Consider the following 15719-nt stretch of genomic DNA (forward strand, 5'->3'; position numbering starts at 1 on the left):
TCCATTGCAGCCATTGTGCTCATCAATAGCCAGCCACTGTGCCCATCCATTGCAGCCACTGTGCCCATCAATAGCCAGCCACTGTGCCCATCCATTGCAACCACTGTGCCCATCCATTGCAGCCACTGTGCCCATCAATAGCAGTCACTGTGCCCATCCATTGCAGTCACTGTGCCCATCCATTGCAGCCACTGTGCCCATCAATAGCAGCCACTGTGCCCATTCATTGCAGCCACTGTGCCCATCAATAGCAGCCACTGTGCCCATCCATTGCAGCCACTGTGCCCATCAATAGCAGCCACCGTGCCCTTCCATTACAGCAACTGTGCCCATCAAATGCAGCCACTGTACCCATCAATAGCAGCCATTGTGCCCATCAATAGCAGCCACTGTGCCCATCAATAGCAGCCACTGTGCCCATCCATTGCAGCCATTGTGACCTCCCCCGGAGGTATTTAACCAGCATCACCCCCTCGTTGTCTGACTGGCCCTTACCCCATCTTGGTGGCGGGTCAGGCAGCGGGTGATGGCGGTGAGCTGTGGGATGGGCGGCGGGTCCTGTGCACTCCATGCTTCCGCCATGCGTCCCTTCTTTCTTCCTGCAAGGCGTCCAATAGAATCGCCTGTCCTTTCAGCCAATCACTTGACGGGTAACAGACCCGCACTTCCTGATTGGCAGAGAGACGGTTCACTGCTGCCAATCTGTGTCCACCAGTGTCTCCTCATTAATGTCACCCACCAGTGCTGCCTATCAGTGCCTCTATCAGTGCCTCTTCATCAGTGCCCACCAGTGCCGCCTATCAGTGCCCACCAGTGCCGCCTATCAGTGCCCACCAGTGCCGCTTATCAGTGCCCACCAGTGCCGCTTATCAGTGCCCACCAGTGCCGCCTATCAGTGCCCACCAGTGCCGCCTATCAGTGCCCACCAGTGCCGCTTATCAGTGCCCACCAGTGCCGCCTATCAGTGCCCACCAGTGCAGCCTATCAGTGCCCACCAGTGGAAAAATTACCTCTTTGCAAAATTTTATAACAAACTATGAAAAAGTTTTTTTTTTTTTCAACATTTTCTTTTTTTTCATTTGTTTAGCAAAAAACATAACACCCAGCGGTGAATAAAAACCACCAAAATAAAGCTCTATTTGTTTGAAAAAAATGATAAAAATGTCATTTGGGTACAGCGTTGCACGACCGCACAAGTGTCGTTCAAATTGCGAGAGCGCTGAAAGTTGGCCTGGGCAAGAAGTGGGGGTATAAGTGCCCGGTATTGAAGCGGTTAATGTGAAATCCCTATTCAAATAGGCGTGTCCATCAGTCCCTATAGGTACGAGACTGTAAGCAGGTTTTTATTTTTTTAACTTTTTCTCCAGATAAGACGACAGCTTTAAGAGGAAGACAGGAAGTTTCATTGCCTTGTCACAGGGTTGTCACCAGGACAGGAAGTGAGGGGGAGTCTCCCAAAGGGGGACACAAGAAGCTGTTATTATTCTTTGTGCTTGTTGTGGGGGTTTCCTGACATGGAGATGTGTGTTCTCCGGATATACACTTTATTATTATTCTACACTGACATGGGGGGGGGGGGGGGGAATTGTGAGGTCATTCCTGTCAGGTTGTGTCATGTTTTGTGTCACATTGGCTCAGCCCCCCCACAGGAGCCTCTTCTATTATTACACAATGATATCAGAAGTTTCCTGAGGTGACCCCCCCGCTGTGTCCTGTCACAGAAGAACACCCCCCCCTCTCAATGAGGGTGACACGGTAGAGCCGCTATGACACGACGCGCCCCTTCCCCCGCCGCCTCATTGGCCACCGCCCCTGTCCGTCTTCACTGACTCGAGCCAATCAAGGTGCGGACCAATGAGCGGCTCGCTATCATAGAGAAGGGCGGGGCGGAGCGTACAGGTCACATGACTGGAAGGAGAAGCTCAGATATCATGGTGAGTGTTGGGGTCCCGTCACCCCGGATTGTGTGTGTGTGGTGGGGGAAGGGCTGTAGAGGGGGGCAGGGAGGGAGGGGTGAGACCTGAGAAGAGTGAGGGGGGGCAGGTGAGGCTAAAGGGGGAGGAGGGCGGTGCTGGGCCCTGTATTCTGGTCTATGGAGAGACAGTGGGGGGGCCACACTGCTGGTCTGCAGATATAGAGGGGGGTGTACCATTGTCATCTGGGGGGGGTCCCTGATCCCCCTCTGTGTATATAAAGATGTGTTCATCCATACTCCTCTACCTATTTTGTGTGTGTGTGTGTAATATAAATATATATATATATATATATATATATATATATATATATATATCTATCCCCCTCCCATCATTTGGGGTAATGCACCAAAACGCTCTGTCCGTGAACGCTGCCCGCATGGCAAAAACGCTCTGTCAGGGACGCTGCCCGCAGGCCAAAAAACGCTCTGTCCATGGACGCTGCCCGCAGGCCAAAAACGCTCTGTCCGTGGACGCTGCCCGCAGGCCAAAAACGCTCTGTCCGTGGACGCTGCCCGCAGGCCAAAAACGCTCTGTCCGTGGACGCTGCCCGCAGGCCAAAAACGCTCTGTCCGTGGACGCTGCCCGCAGGCCAAAAACGCTCTGTCCGTGGACGCTGCCCGCAGGCCAAAAACGCTCTGTCCGTGGACGCTGCCCGCAGGCCAAAAACGCTCTGTCCGTGGACGCTGCCCGCAGGCCAAAAACGCTCTGTCCGTGGACGCTGCCCGCAGGCCAAAAACGCTCTGTCCGTGGACGCTGCCCGCAGGCCAAAAACGCTCTGTCCGTGGACGCTGCCCGCAGGCCAAAAACGCTCTGTCCGTGGACGCTGCCCGCAGGCCAAAAACGCTCTGTCCGTGGACGCTGCCCGCAGGCCAAAAACGCTCTGTCCGTGGACGCTGCCCGCAGGCCAAAAACGCTCTGTCCGTGGACGCTGCCCGCAGGCCAAAAACGCTCTGTCCGTGGACGCTGCCCGCAGGCCAAAAACGCTCTGTCCGTGGACGCTGCCCGCAGGCCAAAAACGCTCTGTCCGTGGACGCTGCCCGCAGGCCAAAAACGCTCTGTCCGTGGACGCTGCCCGCAGGCCAAAAACGCTCTGTCCGTGGACGCTGCCCGCAGGCCAAAAACGCTCTGTCCGTGGACGCTGCCCGCATGCCAAAAAACGCTCTGTCCGTGGACGCTGCCCGCATGCCAAAAAACGCTCTGTCCGTGGATGCTGCCCGCAGGCCAAAAACGCTCTGTCCGTGGACGCTGCCCGCATGGCAAAAACGCTCTGTCCGTGGACGCTGCCCGCATGGCAAAAACGCTCTGTCCGTGGACGCTGCCCACATGCCAAAAACGCTCTGTTGGATTGCTTAAGCTATCTGAATGGAAGTCCCCCCCCCCCCCCCCCCCCCCCTGCCCGCCGCCATTCACAAAGAGCAGTGGGCATCCGGCTGTGAAGCCTGAAGAAATCACAGCTGGCTGCTCACAGTTAAGAGCCCGCATGCCAAAACGCTCTGTCCGTGGACGCTGCCCGCATGCCAAAACGCTCCGTTTAAAGTGGAGTTCCACTCATTTCAAAGTCAGCAGCTACAAAAAGTGTAGCTGCTGACTTTTAATAAACGGACGCTCGCCCGTCCCACGATCCAGCAATGCGGGCGCACAAAGCCTCGCTTCTCTCCACGTCGCCGGCATTGTAGCTGTGAGTGCCAGCTGTGACTTCACAGCCAGGTGCGCATGCGTGAGCCGCGATGCGCGTAGTGAATGGCCGGGCACTCTTCTGGGACCTGTGGCGTGTCCCAGAAGATTGCAGGGAGGGGGACAGGGTGAACTTCCTTCCGGCGCCGTTGAGTAGGAGCTGGGTGCCTGTCAAAACTGGGTGCTAGCTCATGTGCTAAGAGTAAGCTTGTTGATAGGTGAAAAAAGCGGAGAGAGGCGGGGTTGGGTTCAGGACAACCTGGGCTCAGAGGAAGTGGGTTGGATGCTGCAGGCCGTCAGACTGTGAACATCTCATGAGGGAAAAGAAGTAGGCAAGAATATAGCTAAACCAGGGAGGGGTAGGCAACCTTTGAGAGGTGGAGAGCTACCTGAACAACATCAAAGATCACAGGGGCTTGGCATCATTTATTTATTTTAAGAAATTAACTAGCAAGGCCTAACAACAGTGGGGACGGAAAGTATTCAGACCCCCTTACATTTTTCATTCTTTGTTATATTGCAGCCATTTGCTAAAAATCATTTAAGTTCATTTTTTTTCCTCATTAATGTACACACAGCATCCCATATTGACAGAAAAACACAAAATTGTTGACATTTTTGCAGATTTATTAAAAAAGAAAAACTGAAATATCACATGGTCCTAAGTATTCAGACCCTTTGCTGTGACACTCATATATTTAACTCAGGTGCTGTCCATTTCTTCTGATCATCCCTGAGATGGTTCTACACCTTCATTTGAGTCCAGCTGTGTTTGATTATATTGATTGGACTTGATTAGGAAAGCCACACACCTGTCTATATAAGACCTTACAGCTCACAGTGCATGTCAGAGCAAATGAGAATCATGAGGTCAAAGGAACTGCCTGAAGAGCCCAGAGACAGAATTGTGGCAAGGCACAGATCTGGCCAAGGTTACAAAAAATTTCTGCTGCACTTAAGGTTCCTAAGAGCACAGTGGCCTCCATAATCCTTAAATGGATGACGTTTGGGACGACCGGAACCCTTCCTAGAGCTGGCCGTCCGGCTAAACTGAGCTATCGGGGGAGAAGAGCCTTGGTGAGAGAGGTAAAGAAGAACCCAAAGATCACTGTGGCTGAGCTCCAGAGATGCAGTTGGGAGATGGGAGAAAGTTGTAGAAAGTCAACCATCACTGCAGCCCTCCACCAGTCGGGGCTTTATGGCAGAGTGGCCTGACGGAAACCTCTCCTCAGTGCAAGACACATGAAAGCCCACATGGAGTTTGCTAAAAACACCCAAAGGACTCCAAGATGGTGAGAAATAAGATTCTTTGATCCGATGAGACCAAGATAGAACTTTTTGGCCTTAATTCTAAGCGGTATGTGTGGAGAAAACCAGGCACTGCTCATCACCTGTCCAATACAGTCCCAACAGTGAAGCATGGTGGTGGCAGCATCATGCTGTGGGGGTGTTTTTCAGCTGCAGGGACAGGACGACTGGTTGCAATCGAGGGAAAGATGAATGCGGCCAAGTACAGGGATATCCTGGACGAAAACCTTCTCCAGAGTGCTCAGGACCTCAGACTGGGCCGAAGGTTTACCTTCCAACAAGACAATGACCCTGAGCACACAGCTAAAATAACGAAGGAGTGGCTTCACAACAACTCTGTGACTGTTCTTGAATGGCCCAGCCAGAGCCCTGACTTAAACCCAATTGAGCATCTCTGGAGAGACCTAAAAATGGCCGTCCACCAACGTTTACCATCCAAACTGACAGAACTGGAGAGGATCTACAAGGAGGAATGGCAGAGGATCCCCAAATCCAGGTGTGAAAAACTTGTTGCATCTTTCCCAAAAAGACTCATGGCTGTATTAGATCAAAAGGGGCTTCTACTAAATACTGAGCAAAGGGTCTGAATACTTAGGACCATGTGATATTTCAGTTTTACTTTTTTAATAAATCTGCAAAAAAGTCAACAATTCTGTGTTTTTCTGTCAATATGGGGTGCTGTGTGTACAATATGGGGTGCTGTGTGTACATTAATGAGGGAAAAAATGAACTTAAATGATTTTTTAGCAAATGGCTGCAATATAACAAAGAGTGAAAAACTTAAAGGGGTCTGACTACTTTCTGCCCCCACTGTAAATAGTAAGAAAAACGTAAAAATCATAATAAAACAAATGTCACTGTAAAAATATAAACTTGGTCTACCGTGTAAAGGTTGTGAACCTCCAAAAAAAAAAAACCTGCAAGACAAAGGCATGTGACAAGTGTGAAAACTCAAATCAATACGCCCTCCTTGAGTTCTCACCACTGCGCTCAATGCCAAGCAAAGGGGTATCAGCCCCCTGCAAAGGATGTATTGATTTGCAGGGGTCGCTTATGGGCTCTTGGAAACAATAGGAAGACAAAGGCATGATGAGCTAGTATGCATCGCATACTAACTCATTATGTAATACTTCCCTTAGAACAAAGCCCTGCATCGGTGCCCGCACACCGCTGACACGACCGACCTCTTTCCCGGAGTTACTTCCGGGTTTTGCGGGCTCCGGCGCTGTGATTGGTTGGAGCCGCGATGACGTCACTCCCGCACATGTGCCGCACGACATCGGATGGCACAGCATACAGTAAATATCTCCTAAACTGTGCAAGTTTAGGAGATATTTACAATACCTATAGGCAAGCCTATAATAAGGATTACCTATAGGTACAAAAACACAAGGGGAGTTTACTTCCTCTTTAAGTGAACAGGGTCAGTCAGTAGAGCAAAAGTTGGTGTCGGTAGGGCAGCGGACGGTGTCGGTAGGGCAGCGGACGGTGTCGGTAGGGCAGCGGACGGTGTCGGTAGGGCAGCGGACGGTGTCGGTAGGGCAGTGGACGGTGTCGGTCAGTCAGAGCAAAGGTTGCTGTCGGTAGGGCAGTGGACGGTGTCAGTCAGTAGAGCAGAGGTTGGTGTTTTGTTTTTTTCTTCTTTTTTACAGTTTAAGAACCCTGTTGGGGGGGAGGGGGGAGAGATGAAATATCAGGGGTCTAAGCAGACCTCTAAAGTCTCATTTTTGAGACAGAGAAAGGGCCTGAGAACACAGATTCCCCAGTCCTTTTCTCTGCATCCTCAGCTGCACTGGACAATGAATGAATGCAAAGTGCTCTGTGCTCAGAGGCTTCCTGTTCACTCACAAACACAGTTTACTATGCTTCAGTTATGAATGAACACAGTAAGTGATCGGTACTGATCACTCACTGTGTTCATTCAGGAAAGAAAGGGGCCAGTTAATGACTTTTTTTTTTTTTTTTACTGGCCTCTATCCCTGTTCTCCATCGTGAAACGATCCCCCGCAGGAGAGGAGAAGAGAGGAAGCTGGCTGCGGCGGTGGGAGAGGAGAGTACACAGGGATGTTGGGGCAACTGAAGGAAGGGAAACATGGACGGGAGGGATAACGGAATGGTATTTACTGGAACCAATCCCCTTGATCGATTTCAGTGAATGGCGCTCACGCTCTATGGATGGAAGGTTAATATTGTAGCAAAAGCTGTTGTGTGTGTGTTTTTTTTTTTTTTTTGTTTTGTTTTTTTATTCTTTTCCTTTTTATTTGTTGTTTTGCAAACAGTTCAGCTTTAAATACAATCATTTGTGTTTAATTACAGTGTCCATAAAAACAAGGTTTTACCTCTCATTGGATGGATTATTTCCATCAAACTGACCGCTATTATAAATAAACATTGAATTGTTCTACATTTCCTTTTATCTCCTACAAATGCCATATGAAGGGCGACCTGCCAATGTTTAGCTGTTGGCAGGACAAGCTGGAATTTTTAGTTCTTTGGCGTTCTGAGGGCAGTGGGTTGGCTCCATCATTTCCAGGTTTGCTCTGATCCCGCCTTTACTTTTCAGTAGGGTTGGCGTTCCCCTCGTCGGACTCCATGCTCTTTGCCCGCCTCTCCTTTCCGATTTGCTTTGTTATTCTTTGTGTTCGGCTTTCTATATCTGGCATCCGATCGTCACACGAGCCTGTCGGGTTTCAGATTGGGTTTTTTAAGTCAATTCTGCTTTCAAAGATGAAAGCTTAAATGGGTCTATTGATAGAAAATTGACTGAGATTGCCAGGAAAGGCAGAAATATTGAGAGCGTTCCATCGGGCCCCAGCCATTCCAAGTTAACCTCTTGACTCTTGGTGTAAAGAAGAACTGCACTGGGTATTGTTTATATCTGTAACCGGCTACTAACATTAATAACCCGAATTTAAAGCTGAACTCCGGGCACACAAATGTTTAATTTCTAAATATATTTGGAAAGAAGAAAAACTCCACATGGCATGCATTCGTCACGGCCTTCATTATCCGATTACGGGTAAAAACATCACGCAAATTTCTTGTGAAAAAAAAAATAAAAATCACGCAATAGTAGGGAACAAAGATGCATGAAAGTAAAAAAAACTTTCCATTCTGCCATTGGCTCCCGCTACTGTCAATCACAGCCAGTGAGCCAATAAGAAGAGTGAATGGACACACACACACACAGCAGAGGCTTAGGAGTGAGCATGCTTGGGTGCCCCCATAGCCAGCTGCTTGGTGTGGGGGGTACTCGGCAGGAGGGAGGGGCCAGGAGCGCCGGCGAGTGACCCGAGAAGAAGATTGGGGCTGCTCTGTGCAAAACCACTGCACAGAGCAGGTAAGCATGACAGGATTGTTATGTAAAAAAAAAAAAAAAAATCTGCCTTTTTAATATCGCTTTAATGCGTTTCGCTCCACACAATTATAGTCATAACGAGCTCAGATTAAGGTAGTTGTAAAGGCGGAAGTTTTTTTTTTTTTTTTAAATCTTAATGCATTCTATGCTTTAAAATAACAAGCCTTCTGTGTGTAGCAGCCACCCCAGCACCCCCTAATACTTACCTGAGCCCCATCTCTGTCCAGCGATGTCCACGAATCTCTTGACCGTCTGGGACTCTCCCTCCTGATTGGCTGAGACACAGCAGTGGCGCCATTGGCTCCTGTGGTTGTCAGTCAAAGTCAGTTAGCCAATCAGGGGAGAGAGGGGGCGGGGCTGAGCGGCAGCTTCATGTCTGCATAGACACACTGAGCTGGAACTCGGCTTGGGTGCCCCCATAGCTTGGTGTGGGGGGCACTCGACAGGAGGGAGGGGCCAGGAGCAGCAAAGAGTGACCTTTAGAAGAGGAGGATCCGGGGTGCTCCGTGCAAAACCAACTGCACAGAGGAGGTAAGTATAACATGTTTGTTATTTAAAAAAAAGACTTTACAATCACTTTAAGGCGGGGTTCATATGGATGTGGTGCAGAAAACCGAATGTAATTCCCACAGGAATCGCAGCACGTTCCTGTGCGAATTACATGAAGTGTCTCTGGGGTGCGTTTTGAGCCATGGATTTGTATGGCTCAAATCGCACCGCATTCGCTCAAAACTTGTGCACGACCCTTTTTTTTTGTCAGATTCTGCAAATCGCACTGCGTTTTGCAAACCGATTTTGGGATGTCGTTAACTTAAAGTGTAAGTTCACCTTTACAGGAAATCTGTAAGGTGAACTTGCACTGGACCCCCTACCCAACCCCCCCGGTACCGCTGTACCTGAGGCCAGCGATCGCCCATGCTGACAGATCGGATCTCCGCTTTTCTCGTCCAGGGATTTGAAATCTCCCGCGGCTTTCTCGCCTTCTCCAGCGCTGACAGGACGGGCTACGCCGGTTCTGATTTGGTCGGCGCCGCCCAATTAAAATGCCTCCTATACGTACCTTTTTACGTATTTTTAACCCCCTGGACCGGTAAAGCGGCTATCCGATGTGTCAGAGCGGGTGATCGCCGGACTCCAGGTCAGCGGGACCGTGGGGGTGGGGAAGGGGGTCCAGTGCAAGTTCACCTTACAGATTTTTCTGTAAAGGTGAACTTATTCTTTAACATAAACTCCGCAATCGGTTCGCATGAACAGGTTGCGATTTTGATGCAGTGCCGGATCCACAGCGAATTCGCTGTGAATTCCGTACCTCATCAGTGTGAACTGTGCCTAAGGGCTTGTGTAGCCTGAAACGCGTTGCCATATCTCTGTCCCTCACTATTGTGTGATGTTTTTACCTGTAATTTGATAAAGGCGGTGAGGAGTGCAGGCATCTAGAGTGTTTTCTTCTTTCTGACATGTGGTAGGCGAGTCAGGCTAGCACCGTCATGGAGTAGTGAAGCGGTGAGTGGTGGGAGTTTGTTTTTATTTAATTTATATACCAAACATTCCTCAGTATCCGCAAAAGACATTAATCCACTTTGTGTGCACAAAAGCGGAGACCCTAGAGAATAAAATGGCAGTCATTGCAATTTTTTTATGTCACACAGTATTTTTTGCAGCGGTTTTTTCAAACGCAGTTTTTTGGGAAAAAGTACAGTTTCATGAATTCAAAAATAAAACCCCACAATATATAACCCAGTTTATTTGGTAAAATATGATGATGATTTTTTGACGAGTAAATAGATACCAAACTTGCCATGCTTTAAAATTATGTACACTCGTGGAATGGCGCCAAACTACAGTACTTAAAAATCTCAGTTTTAAATCTCCGTTTTAAACATTTTTACAGGTTACCTGTGTAGAGTTACAGAGGAGGTCTAGCGCTAGAATTATTGCTCTTGCCCTAACGTTCGTGGTGATCCCTCACGTAGTTTTTTTTTTTTTTTTTTGTTTTTGTTTTTTTTGTAGCTGTTACCAGCTACAAAGTAGTAGATTATAAATTGTAAGTGTTTTCATTTTTTTATTTTTATTTTTTCTAGCCCACGACACAGCAGTCCCCCCAGGATGAGCAGGAGAAGCTGCTGGATGAAGCTGTCCAGGCCGTGAAGGTGCAGTCATTCCAGATGAAGAGATGTCTGGTAAGAGAAGTTCACAGAGTGATAGTGATTGCTTTGGCCTGATTTATACTTGCATAACAATCGATTTGCTAACAATTGTTATAAGTTCCAGAAAGTGAAATTCCACCTTAAAGTGGTTGTAATGCTTTAAGGTGAAAAAACACCTGGCCCTATCCACCCCCCCGTTTTGCTTACTTGAGCCCCTTCATCATCTTCAGCGGGGACGCGCCGTTCTTCTCTCCACGGAGTCCCGGCTTTGATTGGATCGATTGATAGCAGCGCAGCCATTGGCTCCCACTGCTGTCAATCAAATCCAATGACAAAGGGCCCGAGTCATACATTTTGGCTTCTGTGGACGCCGAATGATTGACTCGGGAGCGCGCCCGCAAGGTAACCCCCTCGGGGAGTGCTTCTCCTAGGGGGGTTATCTAATGTGGGAGGAGCCGCAAGAGCCGCCGAGGGACCCCAGAAGAGGATGTTCGGGGCTACTCTGTGCAAAACGAGCTGCACAGTGGAGTTAAGTATGATATGTTTGTTATTTAAAAAAAAAAATATGAAGCTTTAGTATCACTTTAAACCTAACTGGCCCAAAAATGTCCCCTCCCCACTCCTAACACCTATGTTGAGTCATTTGTGTAAGAAAGATGCCTATACCTATTTTCAGGCCGCTCCGGTCTGGTCACATGATCTCCCCTGTGGCAGCCAGCTGCAGGGGAGAAAAGAAGAGAGTGATAACGGCTGGTGAAGCCCGGAGTGGTGTCATTACTCATAAGCTCCTACAGGCCGTCCATTGTGTATGCATCAAAAAGCAGCATCAAATGTTTGGCATACCGGCAGGATCCGGTGCGCGCTTCCTGTGCGTTCAGATCTGTGCACCTGCTCTTATGCATATGCCAAACTTTGATGTGCGATTGTGTGTGTGCCTGCCCGCAGCTCCAAAGTGGATGCGCACATGCCTCTGCCAGCGACTCTGCATGGAAGACTGCACTGATCTGCCATCTGAATGAGCTCTAATTCCGTTCGATGAAGACAATCGGCAGAACCCACAAGCACATCGTTTTTTCTAAGCATTAGAAACTTGACTGCGTGTTTTTAGCCTTTTCCTGTACAGTGTAAACTAAAGATATTTTGGCTTTACATACATTTTTTAAAGATAAATGAAATTTGCCGTTACCAGCGATTTTTATAACATTGGAGCTGCAAAGCTAAACTTTCTTTTTTTTTTTTAACCACTTGCTGACCAGGTGTTTTATGGAACTTTTGGATTACAAGTTTAACTACCGCCCACTCCGTATAGACAAATGACGGCGGGCGGGATGTTCTCTCGTTCAGTCTCGCCGCACTCACGAACCCGCGGGATCTCGGTAAAGAGCTGATGACGCGGCCCTTTACCCATGTGATCAGCTGTGTCCAATCACAGCTGATCACATGTAACCAAGGAATTGCCAGTAATCGGGCACTGACAGAGTGTGAGGTGAGGAGAGACGATCGGCAGAATTTCCTCACAGGGGAGATCTGTACAGATAATCAGGGCAGCCCCAACAGTGATGCAAGTCAGTGCTGCCTTTTAGTGCCCATCAGTGAAGGAGAAAAATTACCTATTTACAAAACTTTTTTTTTTTTTTTCAAAAATTTCTGTCTTGTTTTTTTTTATTTATTGCTAAAAAAAAAAAAAAAAAAAAAAAAGTAAACTGGGTTACTGATTTTAATTGATTTAATACCATCAGGAGAAAGCTTTAGTTGTGTGAAAAAAAAAATGATATGCATGACCGCGTCATTAACCGCGTCATTCATTGTCATTCAAAGTGTGACAGCGTTGAAAGCTGAACATTGGCCTGGGCAGGAAGGGGGTTAAAGTGCCCAGTATTGAAGCTTTTAAATTTAGTTTTTTTTTTTTTTTTTTTTTTTTGCTAGAAAGTTACTTGGAACCCCCCCAAACATTAAACAATTTATTTTTTAGCAGAAACCCTTAGAGAATGAAATAAAGATTTTTACAATATTTTATGTCGCACTGGATTTGTGCAGTGGTCTTTCAAACGCAATTTCTTTTTGGAAACCATACACTTTTTTTTAATAAAAAACAAATCACAATAGTTACCCCAATTTTTTTGTATAATGTGATAGATGATGTTACGCCAAGTCAATAGATGGCTAACATTTTAAATGCTTTAAAATTGTGCACGCTTTTGGAATGGTGACAGACTACAGTACTTAATCTCCATTGGCGATGCTTTAAAAATGTTTACAGGTTACGTGTTTAGAATTACAGAGGAGGTCAAGTACTAGAATTCTTGCTCTCACGCTAACGCTCACGGCGATACCTCACATGTGTGGTTTGAACACCATTTACATATGTGGGCGTGACTTACCTATGCGTTTGCTTAGGGATGGGGCGCTTTTTAATTTTTAATTTTTTTTTTTTCCTTTATTTATTTTACACTTTATTTTTTATTTTTACACCGTCCCTTCAATTTTTTTTTTGATTACTTTTATTCCTATTACAAGGAATGTAAACATCCCTTATAATAGAAACATGACAGGTCCTCTTTAATGAGAGATCTGGGATCAAAAAGACCCCAGATCAGATTCTACCTTTTTGCTTTAAAAAAAAAAAAAAAAAAAATGTGACTGTAAGAAAACAAAGGGGTTATGGCATCTAGCCACAGCCATAACACTGGTATTGAAAGCGGAGTTCCACCCAAAAATGGAACTTCTGCTTTAAGGGAAGGTGACCCCCTGACATGCCACATTTGGCATGTCATTTTTTGTGTGTGGGGGGCGGAGAGCCCCATTTTAGAGGGTTCCAGCTCCCACTTCCTCCCGGGCACTGTGGCGCCAGAAGTAAGTTCACCTCTCCCCCCCTCTGCCTCTCTACAATCATCTGGGACACGTCACAGGTCCCAGATGAGTGCCCGGCTGTGAAGCCACAGCCGGGTGCCCACAGTGACAATGCCGGTGCCACAGAGAGGAGGGGGGAGACGAGTACATTTGGTACTCAAAGAAAAAGTACCCTCTTATATTGGTGATCAGTTAGAGGATCCCCTTATATTGGTCTTTGGAGAGTCAGTGGGAGAAGGGCTCTCTGGGCTCCTTACATTGGTGGTCGGTGGGAAGAATGCCCCTTATATTGGTGGTTGGTGGGAAGAATGCCCCTTATATTGGTGATCGGTGTGGAAGAAGGCCCCTTCCGTTGGTGGTCGGTTTGAAGAAGGCCCCTTCCGTTGGTGGTCGGTTTGAAGAAGGCCCCTTCCGTTGGTGGTTGGTTTGAAGAAGGCCCCTTCCGTTGGTGGTTGGTTTGAAGAAGGCCCCTTCCGTTGGTGGTCGGTTTGAAGAAGGCCCCTTCCGTTGGTGGTCGGTTTGAAGAAGGCCCCTTCCGTTGGTGGTCGGTGGGAAGAAGGCCCCTTTCCGTTGGTGGTCGGTGGGAAGAAGGCCCCTTTCCGTTGGTGGTCGGTGGGAAGAAGGCCCCTTTCCGTTGGTTGTCGGTGGGAAGAAGGCCCCTTTCCGTTGGTGGTCGGTGGGAAGAAGGCCCCTTTCCGTTGGTGGTCGGTGGGAAGAAGGCCCCTTTCCGTTGGTGGTCGGTGGGAAGAAGGCCCCTTTCCGTTGGTGGTCGGTGGGAAGAAGGCCCCTTTCCGTTGGTGGTCGGTGGGAAGAATGTCCCCTTTGCAACATCCTAACAGAACCCTAGGGAGCCTTGGAACCCGGGTTGGCACTCCTCTAAGCTGATTAAACTGCTGTGCTCTCACCGTCTCTGCAGTTGTCTGAATGAGGTGCAGGTGGATGTTGAACCTATTTGAATTTAAAGGATAAACTAAGAAAAATAAGGTTGCTAGGCTGAGCAAATGATTTTACACAAATTGAATATTTCTATGTTCACCCTTCATTAATGGAGGCTGCATCTAAAGAAATGATGGCTTATTATCAGCTGGGAGCCCTGTGGTCAGCATCACATGATGACTTCTGGTTTTTGACAAGGAAACCAGTCTGAGGTCACATGCTGATCATGAAGGGCTGTTGCCCGCACAGTGATCAGAAGAGATTCCTTTATACTGCACTCATAAAAACGAATGAGGGCTTGAGTAATGGTATTTGACAACAGTAACCGTTTTCTCTTCAGTTGATAATTAAAGAATAAGCAGGCATTTAACAAGCCTTAAACCATAACTGGGTGACATTTAGGGGTTGATTTACTAAAGGCAAATAGACTGTGCAGTTGCCGTCTGCAAGAGCAGATGCTACAGAGCTTAGTACATATGGAAAAGTTTCACTTTGCAAAGAATACCCAATCATGTGCAAGGAAAATTAAAAAAAAAACGCATTTTTGCTTGCACATGATTGGATGATGGAAGTCAGCAGATCTTCTGCTCATTTACTAAGCTCTGGAGCAACTACTCTTGCAGTGTGCAACTGCACTTTGCAAAGTGCACAGTCTATTTTCTTTTTAGTAAATTGGCCTCTTAGTTTGCTAAAGCACTGTGTATGATAAACAATTACCAGGCTCTTTCTTTAGAAAATACTGTTTTTCAAACCCCCCCCCCCACCCCCAAACCTTTTTGCATCTTTCTTCTGCTGATCTCCTTCAGTTTCCTTTAATCCACCTTTGTCTACAATGCTCTCACTCCAACATCAGCTGCATGTCATCGCTTAGGGGGGGCTTCCTAAAAGTGATGACAACTGAAACGCAAACCGTTTGCAAACCTGAACTCAAAAGATATAGGTGAACGTCTAGAATTCCAGGTATGGCATTTTTACATAGATGCATTGTTCCTGCTTGGGCATATACCATAGTTGTGGTGGATACCTCTAGAAGCTGAAAGGTACTGATGTAGACACCACTACTACTACTACTACTACTACTACTACTACAGAACTACTATAGTCAGTGATCTCCACTTGCTTCTGGGTCCTGTACTGAGTGACTGCCCCGCTACATTGTGAACACAGAAGGTCAGCTGCTCGGCACAGGTAATATTCAGAAAATGTTTTGTATTTTCTCCCAATGAATGCAAATCATTCTCTGATTAGAGGAGGTGGAGAATGTGATGTTGCTTCCCTGTCTCTTCACCTCGTCCAGTCCAAGATCACTTTGCATACCTTGCAAGGCATTCTCTCAATGGTAATATAGTGAGAATACCACAGCACTGCTATATAAAATTATAATTTCAATTTATAGTGATATATGAAACAGCTGCAATTATTCAATAGTGATCTAACACCAATAATTAGTAATGTGATAAAAAAGAATAG

General features: G+C 47.3%; 1 protein-coding gene across 1 annotated transcript in view; it reads left to right on the forward strand.

Moving 5' to 3' along the window:
• Positions 1 to 1798: 1798 nt before the first annotated feature.
• VPS35 (VPS35 retromer complex component) overlaps positions 1799 to 15719 on the forward strand; it is a gene marked incomplete in the record, with an annotated part of 107825 nt that continues 93904 nt past the window's right edge. The window contains 2 exon segments of the mRNA XM_073605809.1: positions 1799 to 1934; positions 10398 to 10496. Of these exon segments, the coding sequence (XP_073461910.1) occupies positions 1905 to 1934; positions 10398 to 10496 (129 nt within the window).

This window comes from Aquarana catesbeiana, linkage group LG11 (genome assembly GCF_042186555.1).
Source record: "Aquarana catesbeiana isolate 2022-GZ linkage group LG11, ASM4218655v1, whole genome shotgun sequence".
NCBI lineage: Eukaryota > Metazoa > Chordata > Amphibia > Anura > Ranidae > Aquarana > Aquarana catesbeiana.